The sequence below is a fragment of the Maniola hyperantus genome, chromosome 19 (assembly GCF_902806685.2).
Source record: "Maniola hyperantus chromosome 19, iAphHyp1.2, whole genome shotgun sequence".
In the NCBI taxonomy this organism is placed as follows: domain Eukaryota; kingdom Metazoa; phylum Arthropoda; class Insecta; order Lepidoptera; family Nymphalidae; genus Maniola; species Maniola hyperantus.
In genome coordinates, this window is record NC_048554.1 from 4,365,805 (window position 1) to 4,391,699 (window position 25,895).

The 25,895-nt window shown below is 36.8% G+C and overlaps 2 protein-coding genes across 2 annotated transcripts in view; both read left to right on the forward strand.

Annotated features, from left to right (window-relative positions):
• Nucleotides 1–25,895, forward strand: part of LOC138403628 (facilitated trehalose transporter Tret1-2 homolog) — a 321,523-nt gene that overhangs the window by 92,403 nt on the left and 203,225 nt on the right. The gene's annotated exons all lie outside the window — the stretch shown is intronic.
• LOC117990939 (carboxylesterase 1C) lies at nt 640–25,828 on the forward strand. The gene is made up of 5 exons (XM_069505010.1): nt 640–1,230; nt 12,422–12,528; nt 12,701–13,960; nt 23,001–23,119; nt 24,428–25,828. The coding sequence occupies exons 1-5, from the start codon at nt 798–800 to the stop codon at nt 24,876–24,878; spliced, it is 2,370 nt and encodes a 789-aa protein (XP_069361111.1). The 5' UTR covers nt 640–797; the 3' UTR covers nt 24,879–25,828.

A 25,895-nucleotide genomic window follows, 5' to 3' on the forward strand; every position in this document is an offset into this window, starting at 1 on the left:
TTGTACTTAATTATATACCCACGCAAAAAATCACGTTAATTCGTTGCTTCATTGCGACTTGATTGAAGACAAACCAATAGACCAACAAACCAATAAACAAGCACACTTTCGCATTTATTAATTATGGGTAGGAAATATAGTCAATTTAGAAATTATAAGTTGCCTAAATGACCTTGCACTTATATCACCATTGCGCCAGAGGGAAAAAACTTCTGCGCTGTAAAGGGAAATATTCCAAGAATACTTGAATCTCGGAAAAAAATAGTATTTTGCTGATGAACTGTACTAATCCTGTTATGTACCTAATGGTAGATCTTTTAAATCCTTTAAGCTTGGTAACCCTTTGAGATGAGGGTTTGCTTTGTTTTACTGTAAGTCACTGAGAGTTTTTAGTATTCAACGATAAATTGGCCAGGAAGACCAGTACATTTTCATTTGATTTTCTTAGGTATACGATTTTTTTATGCTAAAAGAGTTACACGGAAGTTACTACTAATTTATAGGTACCAAAAATGTGTTGCCAGTTCTAAATCTTCTTAGAACCAATAAGCAATTCCTTGGTCGCTATAACGACGGACAGCCCTACTGTTTACGAGCCGAACTATACACGAGAAGCAGTAACGCACCACCTTCGAAACCGAACCACCGCCTGAACAGTGACTACCAGTGATACAAAAACAAATTATACAATAACACTTAAGGATATATTAATAAACATAAATCAAATGCAAATATTTAAAGACATCAATGGGACTAATGCAATTCTACAAGTATAAGAGGTGATTAAACTGAAGATAATGATATCAATCAATATGAATGAGATGATTTACTTAATAGTGTTGTCAATGATAATGATTTCGGTGTTGTCAGCGAAGGAACCGAAACAGGTAACTTTAGCGAACCAAGGGACAATCGCAGGGATGTACATAACAAGGTTCAGGACGAAGAGGATAGCGGCATATGTGGGCATACCATACGCCCAGCCTCCTATTGATTTTAGGCGTTTTGCTCCACCGGAGTTCATAGATCTTCCTAATTGGCAAGGGCTAAGAAATGCGACGACTTACGCGCCAGACTGTATGCAGAATGATCCCAAGAGGGAAGACATTCAGCGTCCTTTGAACAAACACGATGAACTGTTTACGAAATTACTAGAGGCTCAAATGGAGGAACCGAGGAAAAAAGAGTACTCGGAAGACTGTTTGTACCTCAACGTCTATGTACCAGACGGTATGTATAGCTAATCTGATGTTTCAAAAAATCACTTTCAAACAATATTACTTAGCTTCAATTTCGTATTTTGTTTTAGATGGATTTTTCAATATTACTTCTACTAAACCGATTCTTATGAAATTTTGCACAAGAATTTCGTTCCCATGACAATAACACACTCTGTACACTCCAGGTCCAAACTTTTAAATCTAAAACTGTAAGGGTTACTGCCCGCCTAAACTAAGGCTCTGCCTTACTGATTGTGAATTGATTACTTATTATATAAGTAAACTCAATCTGTTTATTAATAAGTAGTTAAATTAGAAAGTACCCTAGTGGTACCTTTACCCTATTAAGGCAAGATCAATTATTAATTAATTCATACTCATTTGTAGTACTTTTCTCTCATTCATAAGTAGATTTTATCTGTACCTACAATAATTTAATTTTTATTATCAAAACATTATTTAATTTTCTACTTTGTACCAGTATATTTCTTGCGAACTTGGCACGAGTTTTAAAACGAGGATTCACAAAAACTTTTTGTATGTTAATAAATGCAAGCCCCGTATTCGAGAAATCTGTTTATGAAACAAAGCCTAAAAAGGGTTGAAGGGCCGACCCATTGTGAAAATTGAAATGAATACTTACTTGAAACTTTACTGTAGCATCAAATATCATACCAAAACTCAGTTCGAATATATTATTTTTTTTATTCTTTAAATTTAAAAAAAATCACTTGACCCTGGAAACTGGTAAAAATGTGGACGTACCCACAAGTCGATCCATGAGCTCCACAAGAGGCGTTACCTACGTACGAACGCATTTTTCCATAGGTTTAGAAAATGCGTATAATGTCAGCGGCGGTTTATTGACCTCCCTGGCGCAATGGTAAGCGCTGTGGTCTTATTACTATTAGTAGGAGGTCCCGGGTTCGATTCCTGGCAGGGATTCGGAATTTCATAATTCCTAAATTTATGGTCTGGTCTGGTGGAAGGCTTCGGCCGTGGCTTGTTACCACCCTTTTTTTTCTCTGTTTGTATTTTTTGGCTAAAATAACAAGTCGTAAAGCTGGAAACTAAAACCCGACTACGATCGTCTAATTGTTTTTTGTCGCTTGTTATGTTTTCATGTTGTTGTTTTAATATTTATATTTATGAACTCAAAATTTTTTCCTCTACGATACAATAGCAAAAAATTTTTTGAGATCCCCCTTTTTGACAAACCTACATCGACTGCTAAAATCATAACCCTTCCTTTTGGCTTTGCCATAGGCTTATTCTTTAAAAAAAAAATACGTAAACCTATTCAGAATACAAAGTTGACCCTTTTTGCGGAATTTCGGTTGACTATTCAGGTCATTACAAACAACAGTAGATCCAAAAAAAAAATATGGTGCTTTTGTGTACAATATTATAATATATTATGGAAATAAGACTTCCACCCACAACGTGCCGAAAATAAATCGTATTCACCCATATTGGCCTACTTTTAAAAATTCACGTGTTTCCCTTCATCAGATAAGATTGCCATTCCGCCCCTTTTCTATTTCACGTACATATCAAATTGACCCTCCGGAATTAGTTGGTATTTTTCTAGTCGCCGCGGTGGAACGAGTGGGCAAGTTACTGGCTTTCCACTGGTTTGAAATGAATATAAGCATTGATTAATAATTTTGAACCACGGTTAGGTAAGAAGACTGATAAAATCTAGTAAGATTGACGGATTTGCAGATGATGGTATTACAATAATTGGGTATTTGACTACATCAAAAATGAATTATTTTTCAGTGATTACTAAATTTTTTAGTAACTCGTCCTTTATTAGTTTTAAGTGTAGTAACCATCTTAAATAAATCGATTAAACTAAAAAAGTACGTCATTGTGATGTGACGTCACATTGTGCGCGTTTTGACGTTTGATAAAAAGTCACTGATTTGACTAGTTGTCAAATACCGTATTATTCCGGTAAAAGATAAATTAATCTCCAGAAGACGTTCTCTCTGTCACAGCATGCTGTGCAGTGGTGTGTTCTGCGGTTTTATACCTAAGTTGGAGTTCAAGGGTTCTATTTCTGGCTGAATCAGTTTAGGAATTTATATGAACTTTCTAAATTGGCTCATGTTTTGTCTAGAGACTTTGAACTTGGCCATTTAATACCTCATCGAAAAAGATATTATATTGCAAACTGATTAATTGTTCCAGTACAAGACAATGTCGCGAAGTTAGCCCGCTTCCATTTTAAATTACATCGTCATTTCCAAAATGTTACAATAAAACTTAAAGAAAAAACTAGCCTTATCTAATTACGATGTACCAATCATGCCCGCGTGGAATGGTGCCAAGAATACTGGCCACGCTGATCCTTTGCGCAAAAAATGAGCCAGCCCTTCTGTCACCAGATCATGCTATTAATCGCGGTGAAATATTAATTTAATATCAATTGAGATTACAATCCGGAGCTACTACAGTAGGATAAAAAGAAAATAAGACCAAACATTCTGAGAACCTGACCTACATTTTCTCATTCATTAGCTGTTTATAAGATTTTTCGCAAGATGGCGAAACTTCCTCCAGTTTGATCAACTTAGCTTAGAAGTTCGATGGCTTGTCACAACAATGTTGGCCATGATACGTTATTTCTCATTTGGGTCAGACATTAATTTGCCACAAATACTTAGTTATTAGCAAATGACGACCAAACACCAAATAGACCTATTTTGAATAAATTATTTGACTTTGACTTAACTTATTGGAGATATTACACTAATTCCATTCGTATTGTAGTCCATTTTATGTGAAAATCAAGAAAAAACTAAGTTCACCGGATTTTGAAAAATCTGTAGTGTATACTTAGAACTCGGCTATGGGCCGAGACGTAAGCCGTCTTCTTTTTTAAGCACCATAATTTTGACCGTCAGTTAGGTATACAATTTTTTTTCTCCTGCCAATCAAGTAAAATAACATTTATTACACTTTTAAACAGTAAGAAAGAAAAGTCTTTACTCCCTCTTTAAAATATCGAACTTAAGACCAAGGCGCTCCTACTTAAGTAGATCGTTTGTTTCCGAGCCTTAAACTTGATGTGCAGACAGCACATCAAGTTTAAGGCTCTGACAAAAAAAATGCGCAATAGCAAAGTGTCCAACCGTGTCTCCTAGAACTTGCACTACTGGGAAACTGTAAGGCGTTTACATTACGCAGCGCGCACCGCCGCCCGCCCGCCCCGCCCCTTTCAACGCACTTAGCAGTCCTTCATTCAGTTCCGTGTGTTATTATAAATCAATCGTCGCGCTTTATGTGTGTCCAAGCCTTTATTCTCGGACAAATAATGCAAGCCGGGCTTAGTATCGGGAAAATTTCCGATCCTTTCAAAAGCGCTGAACTTTTCAATCGTGCTTCGAGTGGGCATTAGTGACCAAAGTGCTATAATGGCGATCGTTCAGAGTAAAGCACATCGCTCACTATAAAGTCGAGGCAGAGTCGAGGCACGGTGTTGAAACGAGACTGATGTGATTAGCCGTAGGTAACTAAAAAGCCGGTAAATCCAAAAATATTTTGAAGTTATCGCCAAAAAACGTGTGAATTTTCAAAACTAATGCTTTGGTCCTAAGTCTCATTTTTTTTTTAAACATTCGTTTTTGCGAATTTTGGCGTGAAAGAGTAACATATACACGCACACACCCACCCAGACGCATACAAACTTTCGCCTTTATAATATTAATTAATAAGTGTAAAGTGTAATTTCTACTATTCAATTTCGGTCAAAGACTGCATAGGGGTGCATTTTCCGTCGTAGATCGACACTAACTGGAGCGAATGCAGTGCAGCGTAAATAGTAATTTAAGCTGCATTCGGTCGCTGCAGGTCGACCCAAAAAAGAGACACAGTCACAACTCAAAAAAAACACTCGTTTGTCTTCTTCACTCTCAAATGACCCTCCGATGCGCCTTGACTGTACTGTGAGCGACACGCTTAAAATTCTACGCCCGCGCATGTTTAATACTCGTTTAATACTTACAAGATTTTTTTAAGAGCTTGGGAAAACATTTAAGAAAATTCAATGGTGTTGATTTCAGTAGGTAGGTAAACCTACTTAAAAATTATCTACTTATAAATGATTAAAATTGCGTTTCCATATTAATTTTCGGGATTAAAATCATCTTAAAAATGGTCAAGGAGCAGCTGATTCTAAAAGGTCGTAAGTTAAAGAAAGTAAACGTACTCATCTGTGTTACTAAAAAATACATGGTAGGCCTCCTCCAGAATGAGAAGGCTCCACCTCGCTGCCCAGATGCGGATTGTCAGACTTCGCACTGCCGAGAATTATAGAGAACTCTCGGGCGTGCAAGTTTCCTCACGATGTTTTCCTTCTCCGTATTTAAGCAAAGCAAGTGGCATACTCATAGCTCTCTATAGTCTCTAATAGTCTACCAATCCGCATATGGCCAGCGTGGTAGACTAGTAGCACGAGTCTCCTCTCAGAGTGAGAACAGACCCACTGTCTGTTCTCACTCTGAGAGGAGCCCCGTGCTCTGCAGTGAGCCAGCGATGGGTTGATCATGACGATGATGACTGATGAGTGGTATAGCTCAAAACTCCGAAAAGTTAAAGGTGCTTGCCTGGGCACAGTGTCGAACCCTGAACTACCTGAATAGGAGGCCAAAGTTTTAACCACTAGGTTATAACCACTTTACACATACTATGTATATCTACCTATTGTAGAAAACGGGTAAGGCGTATAGTTCGGTAGGTACGGGTAAGGGAACCTACTTCTTGAAAGATAAAATAAGTGCGCTTGCCTTCAGAGACCCTTTACTATCTTGTGATATACGAGTATAAATTGTCTTCATCCAAGATTTTCCGTTTCCTAAAGTAAGGTAAGGTATATTTGGTGAAAAACAGCGTCCTTTATCTCCAATCGCTTTGTGTTTGATGTATGATATGATACATTTGTCAAATATATCGTATCACCATCAAAAGGAAATGTTTTTGAAAGCCTCTACTTTATTACGGATATTCGTCATTTGATTTTTGTTTTTCTTTGAGTTTACTTAAGAGTATCGTTTTTAGAGTATTGTTTTCTTTTTATATTTGTGAAATAATACTTTTGTGAGTTTCTTGTAAGAATTATATTACCTACATTACTTGATAGTGCGGGTATCCAAGTTTTCTTTTAATCCCGGCAGAACTGTTTGATTTTTCGGGAGAACTCTTTGATTTTCCGGGAGAAAGTAGTTTATGAAGGACATAAGCTACTTTTCTCGCGGAAAAATGAAAGTTTTGGGATGTAAACTGTATATCTGTACCGACCTTCATCAAAAACGGTTAAACAGATAGGCCGTGAAAAACTAGCAGACAGACACACTTTCGCATTTATAATATTAGCTAGAATGGGTGGATTTTATAGACTGGAGTCTGGAATACATTATAATTATTTTGGCTGACTGAATTAATTCAAACCAATGAGTCAAGAAATTATTCCAATTACATGCATGACTTTCCTAGAAATAATTAATACCACTGTAGAAAGGAAGTAATTACGACCCGCTCGTTAATTAGTTTTTGCCTCTGACATCGTCCCTGTAAAAAATGCATTTTAATCAGATTTAATCCACTAAGTTTGACTATATTGTATGTTTTTGAACTAAAGAAGGTTCTGCCTTAATCAGTTATGTAGACTGGTTTTACATGATGTGCGAACTAACAAAAAGACAAACTAGTGACAAGCATAAAACACAACTTTGTTTTCTTTTATTTTTCGATGAAATAGTTTTTTTTACAGTGAAACCACCATTAGAGTTTTCGTAAATGGCTTGAAAAATTATATGTTGACTAGCTTATGATCGCGACTTCGTCCGCGTGGACTACACAAATTTGAAACCCCTATTTCACCCCGATAGGAGTTGAATTTTCAAAAATCCTTTCTTAACAGATGCCTACGTCACAATAGCTACCTGCATGCCAAATTTCAGCCAGATCTGTCCAGTAGTTTGAGCTGGGCATTGATAGATTAGTCAGTCAGTCAGTCAGTTATATATATTAAAACGTCTATTTCTCAGTAAACATTATTGGGTGATTGAATATCGGCTTTTAAATGTAGGCAAACTATAGCAGTTTTAACCCTGAAAATTTCCACACAAGAAAGCAACGGACACGAGCAAACATAAATATGAAAATTCGTTCGTGCAAATTACCCGGAAACTATGCGTAATTTGGCACACCTAATAATTTACCCGTACTTAAAGGCAATTTCTTCCACGTGCCACCTGAAACTGTACGATATAACTTCAATAAAGTACAATTTGTAAAATGCAAGCACGATTTAATAGTCAAGCTAAATTGCACTGAAATATGCATTTCTTCTATAAATTTTTAGGATTCCGTATCTCATAAGAAAAAAAAGTCTTATAGTATCGCTATAACTGTCTAGCAATTCAAGGGAATTAAAACTTATAGGCAGGTATTGGCAGGTAGCAATGTTTTAAAGATGTGATAGCCTAGTGGTTAGGACGTCCGCCTTGTATGTAGGTATGTATGTATGTATGTTTGTAACTATGACGTGTGTTCCACCGTAGCGCCCACACTACTGAGCCGATTGTGATGAACGAGGTGTCAATTGATTCGTTGTTATTATTCTATGTATTTTGTTGTTATAGCGGCAATAGGAATATACATTTTGTGACAACTCGCCGTCCGCCAGTATTTCAACATCCCGCTGACAGAAAGACAGATGGACGGACGAACAGCGGCGGCTACGGCTTAGGAATAGGGCCCCGTTGGCACCCTTTGTATACGGAATCAGTACCCTTATTATAAATGCGAAAGTGTGTTTGTTTGTTGGTTTGTCCTTCAATCACGTCGCAACGATGCAACGGATTGACGTGATTTTTTGCATGGGTATTGGGTAGGTATAGATAAAGACCTGGAGAGTGACATATAGGCTAATTTTTATCCCGGGAAATCAAAGAGTTCTCAGGGGATGTTTAAAAACCTAATTCCACGCGGACGAAGTCGCGGGCATCAGCTAGTAATAGTAATAATAAGATTTGGAGAGAGTATCAAGAATGCGCTGCAGGCTAATTAGTACATTTTGAATGTTCTCTTCGCTCAAAAGTTTCCCATCAATTAAGAGCTGTTTAAGGAACTCGAGAATTCGAGATGCTCTCAAGTTCAGTTTAAACCCGTTATTTCGCTAAATTGGTGATATGTAGTCGTCTGAAAATGTTTGTGCCTATTTATATCTCTTTATATTAAACTTGCTTTCGCTCTTGATATTGTATACGTAGGTACCTGATTTATAGTCTATGTTACTTCTGGACAAAGTAGCTTCCTAATGGTGAAAGAATTATTAAAATCGGTTCAGTAATTTCAGACTATCGATTTCAAACAAACAAACAAATCTTAACTCTTTATAATGTTAGTATAGACAACTTCGTCCGTGTGAATTTAGGTTTTTTTAAAATCCCATGTCCGTAACCAATATATAAATTACTAGCTGATCCCCGCGGCTTCGCCCGCGAAGATTTAGGTTTTTTAAGATCCCGTATAGCCTATGTCACTCAGGAATAATGTAGCTTTCTACTGGTGAAAGAATTTTTAAAATCGGTTCAGTAGTTCCAAAGATTACCCACTACAAACAAACTTAACGACATTACCTCTTATTTTATTTATTTTATTTTAATATAAAGAGGTAGAGTATAAAAAAAATTAAAAGTTTTTTTAATCCCGTGGGAAATTCTTGATTTTCTGGTAGGTATAAAATAGCCGATGTCCGTCATCGGAATGCAGGACTTCCGTGCCAAACATTAAAATCGGTTGAATGGATAAGTCGTCAAAAGGTACCAGAACAGACCGACACACTTTCGCATTTATAATATTAAGTAGTATGAAATATGAATTTCTAAGTAGGTATGGAATTCATGATCATTCAGAATTTGATCGAATTAGCGCCTTTATCTCTAAACTAAAGTGGCACGTACCTAATATTGCAATCTTTTCCTGCCTGGAACATTTTTAGTTTAAAAATTATTATTGCTCGTTTTTAGGGTTCCGTAGCCAAATGGCAAAAAACGGGACCCTTGTAGATTCGTCATGTCTGTCTGTCTGTCTGTCCGTCCGTATGTCACAGCCACTTTATTTCGAAACTATAAGGCCGATTCTCTTGTACGCAATCTCTAAACTAAACTTAAATGACACGTCTAAATCTATTGCTATCCCTGTCATAATGTTGCTTGCGGAAAAGGATAGCACTAGATTTAGACCTGTTAATTTAGTTTAGTTTAGAGATTGTGTACAAAAGAATCGGCCCCAATGTTGAAACTTGGTAAGTAGATGTATTCTGTAAACCGCATTAAGATTTTCACACAAAAATAGAAAAAAAACAATAAATTTTGGGGGTTCCCCATACTTAGAACTGAAACTCAAAAAATGAAATAATATATGATGTACATTACCTACCATGCAAACTTCCACCGAAAATTGGTTTGAACGAGATCTAGTAAGTAGTTTTTGATTTATCGTGCAAAATGTCGATAAAATACGATTGTAGTAGGGAACCCTCAGTGCGCGAGACTGATTCGAACTTGGCCGGTTTTTTTCGTATTTCTTTTTCATACTATAGCTAGGTACTTACTCGTAGGTTTACGTTTCATACAATTTGGGTGATATTATTACCGGCGTCTCACGCCAAAATATCGTATAAGATAGGATGATGTGAAAACGCTTTTACGGTACGACAATATAAGCGCATGTATGATGTAATATAATATTTCAGACGAAATCTATTCACGTGTTTCCTTCACTCCCTGTATCGCATCAATATAGGGCAGGATTTTCCGGTCCTTTAAGAGGTTTTCATATATAAATGACTCCATTTATCTACCCTTTGATAGCTTTCTATTTGTTATAATATGTTGGTTATTATGTGTGGCTGTTTATCAAATTGATCTCAACATGTTATTTTAAAAATTTACTTATAGCTCGCCTACATAGTTTGTTTTGTCTATTAAAAAATCTGTATTATAGTTAACTAACTAACTGTATATATGTATGTATGTATGTTTGTATCTGTGTGTATTCCAATGTAGCGGCTAAACTACTGAGCCGATTTTGATGAATGAAGTGTCAATTGATTCGTTGTTATTGTACGATTGACATATAAGCTAACGGATGTTACATACAAGAAAGTGGGGTCTTTAAAAAATTTTTTTTGCTATTGTATCGAGTGGGATGTCTAATGAAAGAAAAAAAAATACTGAGTTCTTAAATATAAATATAGTATACTATATTGAAAATATACCAAGTGACAGAAACCTAATTTTACTATAATAATTTAGCATTTATTAAGACGATTCAACTTTTTATGATGACTGTATACCTATGACCCAATAAGGTTGACCTCAATTGTCAACTAAGCGCAACTTAATGGCAGCTAGTAGTTAAGTACATAGGCTTCATGATTGTGAATAAATTCCTAGCATTAATGCAGGAATTCCGTGCCAATAGCATTGTTACTTTGAATGGCTAACCCAACATTAGTCTAGCTACCTGACCCAAATATGTAGTGCATGTAAAGATTGACAAGTTCTGAATTCAATTTTTGACTATGAAAATAAGAACATACATACCTACCTTATCCTTTTTTGTATTTGTATTTATGATTTATTTCGATTTAGACTCATTAAAAGCGCTTACGAAAGTCAGATCGATCGTCAGATTTTAAAGTCATTTAGACAGATATATAGGAATAGAAATAAAATAAATAGAGAGAGAGAGAGAGAGAGAGCCAATTTTTTATAAATTGTTAAAGTATTTAAGGGTGTCTGGCAGGGGGTTGTAGTGTCTGGTAATACATGACGTGATTTCTAAAAATATTCCGCTGAAAACATAAAAAAATTACTATGACGTAAGATTTTTACACCTCTAGACCCAAAGCCACCATGATCCAAACTTCATAGTCGCTGATTGTTCCTCTCTGTGTTGGGGACAATACGCAGAGAAACTTTCAGCTTTTATAAAATAACGAATATCTGGCACGCGATGGCTCTTAGTCCAAAATTCATAAACGGCATTTTCTCAGTCCTTAGTATAGTCACACGAGTAGGTATAGTAATGTGCAGCATGTGAATTAAGGAGTTAGGACCCTTCTATCTAGTACGTTCATAATACAAAAGTCTTTCGTCTAACAGTTACATCGCTTCAAACTAGATGGCGCCACAAGTCGTTTGCGCTGCGCTACTACTCACTTCAGTTCCGACTGTAAATAGAAGCCGAGACAAATTTCAGCTATCGAAGTCACGGGTATCAGCATAAGTTTATTTACGCTATACCATATAAATGCGAAAGTGTGATTTATATATTTTTGGAATGGGTAACAAATCACCCATAATAAACTTATTAAAAATTGTAATCTTTAATCTAATCTATTAGAGGTGAGGACTGAGGGAGCTCTCGGACCTCTGATTAATCCTGAATTGATGATATTATTATTAGGATATTAGGCTACTAAACTAAACTACTAAGGTAAGAAATCAAAGAAAAATACTAAGGCGTTTCATAAATTCATAGGCTTAGGCTACCTAGCGTCAAAGGAACATTTTACGCCTGCCGGTGACGTGGAAGCCTCTAGGTTTTCTTATAATTTACATTACAATTTCATTTACATTACATTGAACTTTCGTACAATCGTAATTTTATGACGATTCAATCGATTTCCAAAAGGGAGGATGCAACGACGACGTCCAAAGTTTTTTGTCACATTGATCACTAACCTAACGCGCTTTTCCATACAAACACAATATTAACGCCTATTATTCTATTATTATTTGTTGTTCTAGATCAAAAACTAAGCCATATTTCGATTTATCTCTTCTTTGTTTATGCACTTAAATAAAAAATACTATGCTAAATTATATTTAATACTAAGCTAAAATTATGTTTATTTTGAAAAAACCCCTGAAACATCTAAGACTCAATAGCTCAATAGAGCGGACTGAAATCTAAAAGGTCGCCGGCTTAAACCCCACCCGTAATTGCACTAATTCCGACTCCTAGCTCAAGCTTTACGCTTAATTGGAGGTGAAAGGGGAATGCTAGTCATGATTAACATGACTATTTTGGCATGGCATTCTTTAAAAAAAATCTATTTCAAGGCTGAGGCAACTTTGTGCGTAATTCAACCGTGTAAAAACCTATTCCCCTTTTTTCAGATTTCAAGGTAGAAGGCTATCCAACAATGGTGTGGTTCCACGGCGGAGATTTCGTGCGAGGCAGCCCTAACAACATAAACCCCTTTCAACTAGTACTCAAGCAAAAGGTATGCCAAAATTTCCATTTTACTTAATGCCTTTGAAACACTTTATATCCCACTAAAACCACTGCCTAAAGGCCAGTTGCCAGGCTGATGTAAAAGACTATGCTAATGTTGGTTTGCTCTTCAATTTATTTAAATATGAGAGTGAGTTTTAATGAAAAATTCATTTTTCCAGGTAATATTTGTGTCTGTTGCCTACCGTTTGAATATATTTGGATTCTTCTCAACTCTGGATAACGAAGCTCCAGGAAACTTTGGTTTGTTAGACCAAGTAGCGTCGTTATATTGGGTAAAAAATAACATTGAAAGTTTTGGAGGTGACCCTGACAACGTTTGTATATTCGGACATGACGCTGGTGCTGTCAGTGTTGGGCTTCATTTGTTATCCCCTTATTCATCAGGACTCTTCCAAAAAGCTATTGCTATGAGTGGTAATATCCTTTCACCAGAGACAGTTAATATTGCCAGGAAGGAAGTTATAACGGTCGATAAAGTGGCTGTTGCGTTCAGTTGTTTTCGGAAACCGACATTTCAGCTAATAGATTGTCTAAGAAGGGTAAATTATCAAGCTTTATTGGATATCGGAGAGCCGTTAGCTTCTTGGAAACCTATTGTAGATACTGGTTTTAGTAACATAACTCAGCCATTTATATCGGATCAGCCAACCAAAATGTTTCAAGATGAAGTATTTAGTCCTGTACCGGTTCTGACTGGTTATACAAATATGGAAGATGGACTTCTCCTGGACAAAGGAGAGGATTCTGGCATAAGTCAAAGGGAGTTTGATATCATGCGCGAAGAAGTGATCCTCTCTGATATCACTGTTGACAATAGTTCGTGTTTTACAAATCAGCATCATATACAAGACGCCGTTGAATTCTTTTATAGACCAATCCCACCAACGACCAACGAAACAATACTTCGTAAACAATTTTTGGACTTTTACACCGATAAAGTTTATGGGGCCACGACTTACCAATTAGCAAAGTTTATTAGTAAACATGCTCCTGTCTATCTTTATAGATTTGATTTGAAACCGTTTTCAGATATAGCCAATGAGGGTATACCAGATTGGATCGCAGTGCCACATAATTTTGATTTGATTTTCGCTTTTGGCTTACCCTATTTAGCACTGCCCGAAGATTTCAACAAATGGGATTACAGGGATAAGAGTATCTCTGAAATAATTATGAAAATGTGGACCAATTTTGCATGGTACTCTAATCCGTCCAATTCGGGCGTGATAATTCAATGGGATACTTTTGAAATCGAGAGACCCGGATTCTTTATAATCGATAGACAGAATTTTACGATGAGCACACCAGCTACTGTTAATTATAAAGCATTTGAATTCTGGACTGATTTTTATCCCAAAGTTTTGGAGATTGGAACGAAATGTTGTAAAGAAGTTCAGGACGATTCCGGTACTGATTCAGTGCTAACACGAAGGGTATATTTAAATCTAGTCGCTTTACATTTACTTTTAACTATTCTTTCATGAAATTCGATCTGAATAAATTTCGAGCGTTATTTTTGTATAGTGTATTTAATAGAGCCGCAATTTATTTATGAAGAGTTATTGTATTCAAACTTGAACCAAACCAAAGATCAATATTTATGGATATATTACGAACCCTTCTAATAAATTTGATAAATAAATTATGGTATTTTTGTTTCCCTTATAAAAATCAGCAGAGTGAATGGAATATATTTATTATTTTAATATTATGTCACTAGTGTAGTAGTGTACTGAATAGTGATGAGCGATTGTTGCAAAAAAATAACAATCAAATGAATCGAACAATTGAACCATCGATTGTTGATTTATTCGTCTTCACAAAAACAATTGATTAAAATTGACAATCGATTGTTCCATTTTTAGATTCATTCGATATGTTTTTATGAATGTGGTCCGAAACGAATAAATCGAAAATTTAAATCAATTGCGCAATTGATTTCGATTTTCCATTATTCAGCCAAGACCCGCGTGCTATCAATGGAACAATTTTTCGATTGTTGTTATTTTTTATTAATATGTCATTATTCGATAACAATTGAATCGAATCAAACAATTGAACAATCTAAAAACAATCGATTGTTTTCGAATGAATCGCCCATCACTAGTACTGAATATAAACATGCGAAATAGGAGAGTCTCATTTGTGTAGGAAAAGGGGCTGTCACGTTCGATATCGAGGGCTAGTGTCACTTAGTTTGGAATTTCCCGCCTTTTCTCCCTACAATATAGCGACAACGTATCGAATCGACAAGTACATTAATAAAGGATATCAACCCAACAAGGAAAATCGTTCCATTTCAATAAAAAGAAAGTCTTCGAACAAGTGAGTATTAAAAATAATGGTAAAACAAACTCCAAAATGGAAATAAAATATAAGAACCTCTAGTTTTAATATAATGTGCTTAGATATTACAGAAATCAGAATTGTCGCCTCGTAGATGTGCAGTGCAACACGAAGCATAACTGGTAGAGGTAGGTATTTGCATTTTGTATTTGCATAAAGTTGTACTGCTAAATTAAGATCAGTTTATATGTAGCGCGCTGTAAATAAACGGGCATAGTTTGGTACTCAATTGAAAGATTTGTATGTAAATTTTGGAACCCGTGTAAGTTTGAAACTACACATTTGTACGGAAATCTGTAAAACCAAAGACACAGATAGCTAAGAATATTAATTTTATTGACTTTGGTTGTTACGCCTTGCATAGGCATGAAAATATAGTGTGATATAAAAATTGTACCAACACCTTACATACATACCTATTTCAACAAATAAATAGATTTTGATTATGATTTTATTCAAATGCGAATTAGTTTACTATTTCTTTGACAACTTATGTAAATAGGTACACACCCAATAACCCTTTCTCAATCATTGTAAATTGTACTTATTTTTATTTTATTTACAAAAAAGCATAGGTATTAGGTACTTCATAAATTTATTCATTCAAACCACGTCTGTATGGCGTGAGTGATACAGACTGCCGTCTGCTACTTGCGTCTGCAGTAGCAGACTTTAGATGCTAGAGTTATTTTATTTCTTACTAGGGACCCGCCCCGGCTTCGCATGGGTGCAATGTAGATACTCCGACATTTTGTTCAAATATCGTCATATTTCATCAAATTAACACAAACCAATATTAAACTATACCTATAAACCTTCCCCTTGAATCACTCTATCTATTGGTGGAAACCGCATTAAAATCCGTTGCGCAGTTTAAAAGATCTACGCGTTCATACATACAGACAGCGGGAAGCGACTTTATTTTATACTATGTAGAGATGTTCTTTCAAATAATTTTTGCGTGCTCAAAATTGGCAACATGCTATGAGACAGCAGATAATATTTCTATTACTATAATAAGAGTTATGTGCTGTACCTTTTTAATCCTCAGCTTAACTAAACGTTAATCAATCTAACTTTTCAATTGAAAGCTAATACCGCAATCATCCAAGTGTACGACTAAAGTATCGAACCAGATGATTTCACTTTTCGACCTTTTCTCCATTGATCAATAAATGTCCATTGTTTGCTATTGTTTAATGATCATAATTAATCCATCGTCAGCTCACTACTAAGAACGGATCTCCTCTCGGAATGGAGTTAGGCCATAGTCTACCACGCTGGCCAAGTGCGGATAGGCAGACTTCACACACCTTTGAGAACATTGATGACGTTCTATTTGCAACTTTCAAAGTAAGATTAATACACCAAGTGATGTATCTTATGAAAGGGCTTTACCTGTACATACTAAAACAGATTTTTAGATAGATATTAGATAGTAGATAGTAGTTTATGATTTATCGTGAAATTTTTTGAAAAAATACGTTTGTAGTAGTGCGGAACCATCAGGATGTTTTCCTTCATCGTTAAAGCAAGTGATATTATTAATTGCTTAAAACGCACATTAACTTTGAAAATTTAGAGTGCGTGCCCGGGATTGAACCCGCGAACCGCCAAATAGGCTATCACTGTTTTTTGTAGAACCAGACAATTTCACTTTTCGACCTTTTCTCGAGTGATCAATAAGCGTCCATTGTATTTCTAGTGTTTCGTGATTGTAGGCCATTATTCATAAAACTTGCTTGTTCAAACGTCAACGTTTGCGATAACAGCCTACAAAGGAAAGTTGTAGCCGCTATTGCAAAGTTTTTAAATAAATTGGCGTTGAATTTACTCTTTACGAATTACATATTAAATCTTGCTTCGATTTCACCTTTTTACTAATGATCATTATTAATTATTACTATATCTAATATTCTTTATGGATTTTTGTTTTATATGTAGCTCTCTTACTTGCGAAACAAACAAATCTATACTCTTTATAATATTCGATTTGTATATTGTATAGAAGCAGGCGTTACTTTGCGGAAGTCCAATACACACAATGAACCAAACATACAATGAACCAAAAGCTTAATTTGCTGTAATCCGCTGAAACAGGTCGAATCTGTATGGTGCAACATGCAGCATGCGAAATGCACCACCCGCCCTCCCACTGCTAAACATGCAGGAAGAAGCAGCCACCAGGCAAGCAATACACACCACCACACAAATCCCAAACACAATCGACGCACGTTTCGCCCCGACACCGGAGCATCCTCAGGAGATGTAGACCTTACATTGCACAATTGCAAAAATTGCTTTGCAATGGTGCATTGTAAGGTCTACATTACAGCATATTAAGCTTTTGGTTCATTGTATATCATGGACTTCCGCAAAGTAACGCCTGCTTCTATACAATATACAAATCGAATAGGTATTATAAAGAGTATAGATTTGTTTGTTTGTTTGTTTGCAAGCTAACTATGAATACTTATATCCAACAGTAAACATATTATACAGTACCCGGCAGAAAATAATATTTTATATTGATAGAAAGAGATACATTCGGTTTCGTAGAGCGTTGTCTCTGTCGTTGAGACCGACAAAACGTCACGCAGGTGTAAGTGAAAGTCTCTTTCTAAAGGTCGATTTATTTACTGCTACTGTATACAATGGCGGCAATAAATAAGTAGGTACCTCTATACCTACCTGCCTAATATACCTGTACTATTGTGTATTCTGAGTCATCGGTAGGTAATAAAAGAACGGACTTTTAACTACTGTTCAAAACTTTTTTTCTTGTCTTTTTTTTCTGTCGTTACATAGGTTTTGAGATGGAAAAAAGAAAATATGAACTCCTACTACTTTTGAATCAGAAACAAAACTGGGACATAAACTCGTCTAACATTCCAGTGATTTCGATGAAACGAGATAATCTTATTTTAGAGACAGGCAAAGGAAAGTTTAACGAGCGAGGAAAACCAATACTAACAACAAAAAACCTAATATTTGTCCATTTGTGGAAATCTTTATGTGAGGTCGGTGATGTGAAAAAATAAGAAATGAGACTACAGCCAATATTGCAGATAAAGATGTACCTACCTGACATAAATCCATATCCATACTAATATTATTATACTTAAATCCGAAAGTGTGTCTTTCTGTTTATTTGTTTAACCGATTTTTACGAAATTCGGTACAGAGATAAATTGCATGCTGGGGACAGACATAACTGTTTTTGTTCAAAAAAATCAGATTTTTGAAAAATTTAATCCACGTGGATAAATTCGCGAGCATCGATATCTAAGGACTTTTTTAACCCGGAAAATCAAAGAGTTTATAAAAATCCAGACATAAAATATACTCAATGAACTCTAGAAAATGATACCCCACTAGCTAGGATAAAAATATTTTTTCGGCGTCTTTTTCATAGGAGCCCCTCCGAAAAATAATTTTGTTGAATTTCTAATTCAATATTCGGTTTTGAGGCAACGTTTTACAACAAATACCAAACTGTCAGGTGTGTAAACTCATTTCGTCTACGAGATAGAGACCCGTGACACGCGAACAGACAGACAGACAGCAGAGTGACATTAATAGGGCTCCATTTGACGTTTGGGTGCGGAACCCTAAAAACCTAAGTATCTACCTTTAGTTTAGAAGAAAATATCAGATTTGTAGAGCGTTGTCTACGTCGTCGTTGAGACCGACGAAACGTCATATAGGTATGAGTGAAAGAGAAAACGCTCTACAAAGTCGAAATGTCAGTCTAAAGGCCGATGTGCATTACTTTCTGCCACGTACTTAATTGCACGCGGACGAAGTCGTGAACATCATCTAGTATAATACATATAAAACAATAAAGATATAGAAGGTTATCGGTTATACAGTTTGGGTCAATGTTAGATGTCACTACTTATCTTATGTACCTATGTACTTTTATAATGAGAAAAAATAGGTGAGTAACTGGGTATTTAACAGTTTTATAAATCCTACTTACTGGATTATAATATCCACCTACTTGTTCTAATTTAAACAAGAAATAGGTATTTGTTGAAATCGGAGTGTTTGACCAACAATAAAAAATCGGATAAAAATATCTCAAACCAAATAATATCTTTTACAAGATTTTGTTTACAAGATGGTGCCTACAACGTTGCATGGATTTAGGTTTTTAAAAACCTCCTGGGAACTCTTTGATTTTCCGGGATACAAAGAAGCCTATGGCACGTTTTTAACTATAGTACCACCCATGCAGGAAATCACGTCGATACATTTAAATACCTACTTCATCATGATCAACCCATTGCCGGCTCACTACAGAGCACGGGTCTCCTCTCAGAGTGAGAAGGGTTTTGGCCGTAGTCTACCACGCTGGCCATGTGCGGATTGGTAGACTTCACACACCTTTGAGAACATTATAGAGAACTCTCAGACATGCAGATTTCCTCACGATGTTTTCCTGAAGGAACTCTTTACACTCTCTTTACTCTTGTCACTTGCTTTAACGGTGAACCGTTAAAGCAAGTGACATTTAATTACTTAAAACGCACATAACTCCGAAAAGTTAGAGGTGCGTGCTCCGGATCGAACCCCCGACCTCCGATTAGAAGGCGGACGTCCTAACCGCTAGGCTATCACAGCTTTTTTACTATCACAGCTTTTTTCAGACCTACTTACCTATGTAAGTATTATGGAATACATACTGGAAAGATACATACGGCCCCTATGGCCGTAAACAGGTGAAGGTATGGGGTGGGTATTACCAGTCATTAAAGTAAACATGTAACGTCATTGGGACCCAATCTCGCTTTGAGGAAACCGTTGTTTTTACTGGCGATGTTTTTGCATCACCAATAAGTACTCACTTACTTATATCGGACAGACTAGTCTCCGGAGATAACTGTGTGAAGTTGGATGTGTGTCTGTGTTCTCTGTTTAAAAGTAAATAAATAAATCGGTGAGTGCTATCTTTGTTTTGTTGTTATCAAAACTTGGCGCGATTAAAAATAATCAGCTAAGTGCGAGTCAGACTCACGTACTGAGGGTTCCGTACTACAATCGTATTTTATCGACATTTTGCACGATAAATCAAAAACTATAATGTATAAAAATAAAAATAAATCTGCTTTAGAATGCAAAGGTGAAGATCTTTCATATGATACTCCATTCGATATACCTAGTTATCTTACTTCGAAAATTGGAAATACTATTTATTAGTTCATGACCATAATTTTTTTGTGTGATGTAACCACAAATTCGCGGTTTTCAGATTTTTCCCCTAATGCCTGCTATAAGACCTGCCTACCTGCCAAAGTTCATGATTCTAGGTCAACGGAAAGTACCCTGTAGGTTTCTTGATAGACCGACAGACAGACAGACAACAAAGTGATCCTATAAGGGTACCGTTTTTCCTTTTGAGGTACGGAACCCTAAAAATTAGTAGACGTCGTCAGCAGGTTGACTTTATGCTAGGAGTGTAAACAAATTATAATGGTGATGTTCTTGTAAGTATTTATTGGTAAACTATTAATATAATATTTTACATACACAAGACCTATTCGAAGGTCCCCTGTATATTTTATATTATATTTTCCTGTTTGGTCTTAAGTAACCGGTTAGCCGAGCCTTGGCTGGGGTCGACGCCGTTTTTTCCAAAGATGAGACGAACCCAACGATTTTTAGGTCTTAAAATTTCATCCAATATTTACTCCAGAACTACAAACCCAGGCAATGCTAGGTCACATGGCACGTCCTTAACTAAAATTATAGAGTGTAAATAACTGACGAGTGTCTGATCAAAAACCGATAATTCAATTTTCTAAAAAAAAGGAAAGTAATGTACATCGCCATAGATAGCAAAGTAAAACACTGTCTCTGTCGTTGAGACCGACAAAACGTCACATAGGTATGAGTGACAAAGACAAAGCTCTATGTCATTCTAAAAGCCGATGACATTACTTTCGGCCGCGTACCTACTGTACCCAGTGGCGTGCACAGGGTTTGAACCCAGGGTAGGCATTAGTTAGGTAGGAACCTGTTTACTGGCAGGTCATAATGTAAAATTTGCATTGAGCTATTACAACTGGGGTAAGCAGTGCATTTATGCCTCTATGAGCCTATTTATGCCTGCACGCCACTGACTGTACCTACCCACTTTTTGTTCTGATCGTGACGAAAATATTGAAATTTATTGAATAGGTAGACTTCATACGGTTTGTGTCAAAAATCAAAATTTCTATAAGTACTTACTTAAGTAAAAGCTCCTTGAAAACTCTAATTGGGATAAAAAAACCAATAGGTAGGTACAATTAAGTACTTAATTTCTTTTGAAATATTGTGCAGTACCTACCTAATGAAACGTTCATAAACCACTTATGCGTTTTCTGTAAAAACTCACAAAAACTACTACCCTACTTATAATGGAAATATTGGTTTTTTATCAGACACTCCTCAACTTCCTTTTTAGGGTTCCGTACCTCAAAAGGAAAAACGGAACCTTTATAGGTAAGTTTTATAGGATTACTTTGTTGTCTGTCCGTCTATCTTACATCACAAGAAAAAAATTAAAATATGTTCATGAACAAATTGCTATTTTCGACTTTCAAAGTAAGATTGCATTACCAAGTGGGGTACCCAAAAAGGCCTGTAGCTACATTCTCAAACAGATTTTTATTTATTTTTAGGCATAATAGTTTTTGATTTATTGTGCAAAATATCGAAAAAATACGACTGAATTACGGAACCCTCGTAGCGCGAGTCTGGCCTTGGCCGGTTTTTTTTCGCAGAGAGCTTCTAGTATCCTAAACACCTAAGTAAGTAGGTATAGTAGATAACTAATACGTTCGCAAAAGGTGAATTACTTCTTTATCGATTTGCTATGTAAATAATACCGTTACTAAAGTAACCTATAAACAGTGGCGTGCACAGGAGTTCAAGCCAGGGTATGCATTTAGGTATGAACTTATTTTACGGCAGGTTAAAATGAAAAATAAGCATTGATTTATTACAATGAGGGTAAGCAGTGCGATTATGCCTCTGAGCTGCACGCCACTGCCTATAAATAGCTATTTGGAATTCCTTGTAAAGTGTGATCATAAATATTCACAAACATCGATGTTCGCAACAAACACGTGTTTAACGGGAAACCCGTGTGATTAAAGTTTAATAAAGGGAGATTTACGTCTTTATTAGAACAATATCGTTGTAGGTAAAATAATATGAAGAGAAGCTTTGCCGAGTTACCGCGAGCTTCTGATAGTCCGCGACAGGTCGAGATGACAAATCGGGGTATGAGGCGATGGGACGCCCCGCACACCTACACGTCACCCGCAATCGCCCGCACCGGGTTAGCGCGGGGGCTGAGCGGTTGGGCGGGGCGTTCCCTCTCCGATTGCTATATATCGACCTGTCGCGTACTATACTCTGATTTTTAATTCGGTGGAATTCTGACGTTGTCATTTTTATACATCAGGGGAGTTATTTGTATGAAAAACAGTGTGACCACCACCTGAAGTTCGATTTTACCCCAAATTACATTAAATCCCAATCAATATTAAAAGCCCTAAGACATAACTTCGCATTAAATAAAATAGGGTGCAATCTTTAACAGTGGAAAGTGGAAACTGGCAGCAATGGGATCAGTTGATTTGAGGATGACTTTGACTTATTGACTTATAATATTATGTTGAACATTTCTAAGTTTATTTTAAGTTCCTTTTAATTTTAATCATCTTGATGTGCCTAAAAGTACACGCTTAGATTATGATTAAGGATTTTTTAAGAAATTCTTTCACAAAAACCTTGTTCTTTACGAAAACAACAAAAAATCGGCCATATCGGTTGATTTGTTCTCAAGTTATGATCTTACATACATGCGGCAATTGATTTATGTACTTAAATTTACCTATGTACAATATTTAAAGTTTTTTTCTTTGTGGGAATTGTTTTATCTCTGGTAAGTGGTAACATTAAGAAACGTCAGAATTCCACGGAATTAAAAATCAGACTATAGATGTAGATACCTAAATACCTAATAATATTCAACGTAGTTATGAAATTAACTGCCGCGACTGAAATTCAGTCAGAGAAGATTATGATGATTGTTGTTTTCAGGAGATGGCCTATAAGCAAATCCTGGTGCTGGTGATTTCGGCGTGGCTGGTGGCGGGGCAGCGTCCTTCGTTTGCCGGATCCAAGCCCATCGGATTCCCTGAAGTGGTGACACCTGCAGACCCCCTGGGCAACCGGTAAGCTTAAATTATTTCCCTTTCCGTTGTGAAATAAGGAGCACTTCTAGCTTCGTCAAATCCGTCTGTTCGTCCGTCGTCGGTTTGTCACGGATATTTTAGTTCTCATAAAAAGCCGTTGATATGGAACGATGGCCTCCTTCCTATTCGGTTGGTCCACCTCTAACTTTTCGAAGTTGTCTATGTGCGTTTTAAGCAATAATTTAAATCCATACTAATATTATAATTATACATAGTGTCTGTCTGTCTGTCTGTCTGCTAGCTTTTCACGGCCCAACAGTTTAACCGATGTTGATGAAATTTGGTACAGAGTTAGCTTACGTCCCGGGGAAGGCGATAGGCTTACCTTTTAGGTAGGCTTTTTATCTCGGAAAATCAAAGAGCTCCCACAGGGTTTTTAAAAACCAAAATCCACGTGAACGAAGTAGCGTGGCGTATGGGTAATACTTACCTTCGAATTATAGGGCATAGTAAGTACCTACCGGAACGTAAACGTAAACGTGGATACTAACAAACGGCCGTGTCCACAAATTCAAAGTCGCTCAGCGAGCTATGGTATGGAGAGGGCTATGTTAGGAGTTTCCTTGAGGGACAAGATCCGAAATGAGGAGATCCGCAGGAGAACCAAAGTCACTGACATAGCCCAAACTATTAGCAAGCTGAAGTGGCAGTGGGCAGGTCATGCCTGTCGTAGAGGCGATGGCCGTTGGAGCCGGAAAGTCCTTGAGTGGAGACCGCGTTTTAGCAAGCGTAGTGTGGGACGCCCTCCAGCACGATGGACCGACGATATAAAGAGGCTGGCGGGAAGTGGCTGGATGAGGAAGGCTGAGGACCGGGTGTGGTGGCGCTCCTTAGGGAAGGCCTATATCCAACAGTGGACGTCCACAGGCTGATGATGATGATGATGAAGTACCTACCTATACTTGAAAGCACTTCGCTGTCACATGCAGGTTTAGTCGAGGGTTTTATTAGGCATAGGTGATACAGAATATCTGTATAGTCGCACTTGTATGACCTTGAATGTATTATAATAGGTACTAGCTGATGCCCGCGACTTCGCTCGCGTGGATTTAGGTTTTTAAAATCCCGTGGGAATTGTTTGATTTTCCGGGATAAAAAGTAGCCTATATCACTCTCCAGGTCTTTGACTATACCCCATGCAAAAAATCACGTCAATCCGTTGCTCTGTTGCGACGTGATTGAAGGACAAATCAAAAAACCAATAAACCAACAAACAAACACACTTTTGCATTTATAATAATAGTGATAGTATAGCTTCAACTAATGATTCATCCTTTACTCTTGCAGATTCGGCGATGACTCCCCTCTCCCAGTAGAAGCCAAAGGCGACCGAGCACTAGTCGAGCGTCTGAGCAAGCTCCCAATCGACCAGCAGCCCTTCTGGTTCATCAACTGGAAGGCCATAGAAGCGGCCCAGAAGAACCCACAGACATACCCACAGAAAGAAAACTCTTTCACTGACAACTTCCAAGGAACCAGCCAGTCTCAATCCGCCAACTTCCAATCAAATAATCCGAACACCCAATCAAACACTCCGAACATCCAATCAAACACTCCGAACACCCAATCAAATTCCGGCACCAACTCTAATGGTCTTACGTCGAAATTCGGTGAAACTAATAACGGGGCAAGCAACTTTGCAACAAACGGCAACTTTGCAACAAACGGTAACTTCGGAGGCAACTTGAACAGTAATAGACCGAGCCAAGGCTACCAACATTACAGACGGGGCTATTGATTCTAGTTGCTGATTGAAATGCTTTAATCACAGACTCAGACTAAGAATCAAGAGACTTGTCAAATGCGTATACCCGAAAGGGACAAAACAACAAAAGAAATAATACTTACGTATGAAAGGTTATGTTTCATTATTTGCGTTCGCTACAACTTTTACACAGCAACATGATGGCTTCTACACACCTTCAATACTAAATTTAAAACAGAAAACTAAATAAAAACTCGTAATATTCGCAATAAATTACTATTACAGAGGTTTGTTGGGCACTAACTACAACGTGCCCAACAAAAAAAAGCTAAACTATGACAAAGCCGAAAATGCGTTTATGTCTCTATCACTCTTCAGAGCTTTTCTATACACCTAGCTTGCTCTAACAAGATATTATTATTTTAATGCCAAGTCTCCTTATTCTTAGTCTGAGATCACAGAATATCAGATTGCCACAACTTTTTAATGAGAGAAACTTAATCCTGTCTAGATATGTATTGGGATTATTAACCTCGATATAAGTCCGCAAATTGCTAATGATGCGCGTGGCCGCCATTTTAGTGACGTCAGCACTAGAGTGAAGTTTCGGGCTGATTTGGTTCCAGTGCAACAGCAATTTGCGGGACTATACCAAATTCGATTCAGCGAAAGAATGTAATGTTTTGGTTTCTTGTCAAAAAGTGTGGGAAAAATGAAGCTTTGTGGTTAGAGTGAATCAGACTTAGGCTACGTTTTCACTGAAGTGCAGCGGAGAGGAGACGTATGTTTTCGACCAATCAGATTATTGAGAAAATTATCACGTCATCTAACAATAACCTGATTGGTCTATTGAACACGGATTCCGTTCAGCTTCAGTAGAAACAAGCCTTTATATATGCTTGCCATACTCATATAGTCTTATTAAAGTTTCAATTTACTTATACTTAATGCCTTATTTGTGTAATAAAAAAATACTTAATTTATTTTATTTTATTTTATTTATACCTAAATATTACACTGATATTTACGCGATTGTACCCAGAAGGGTAA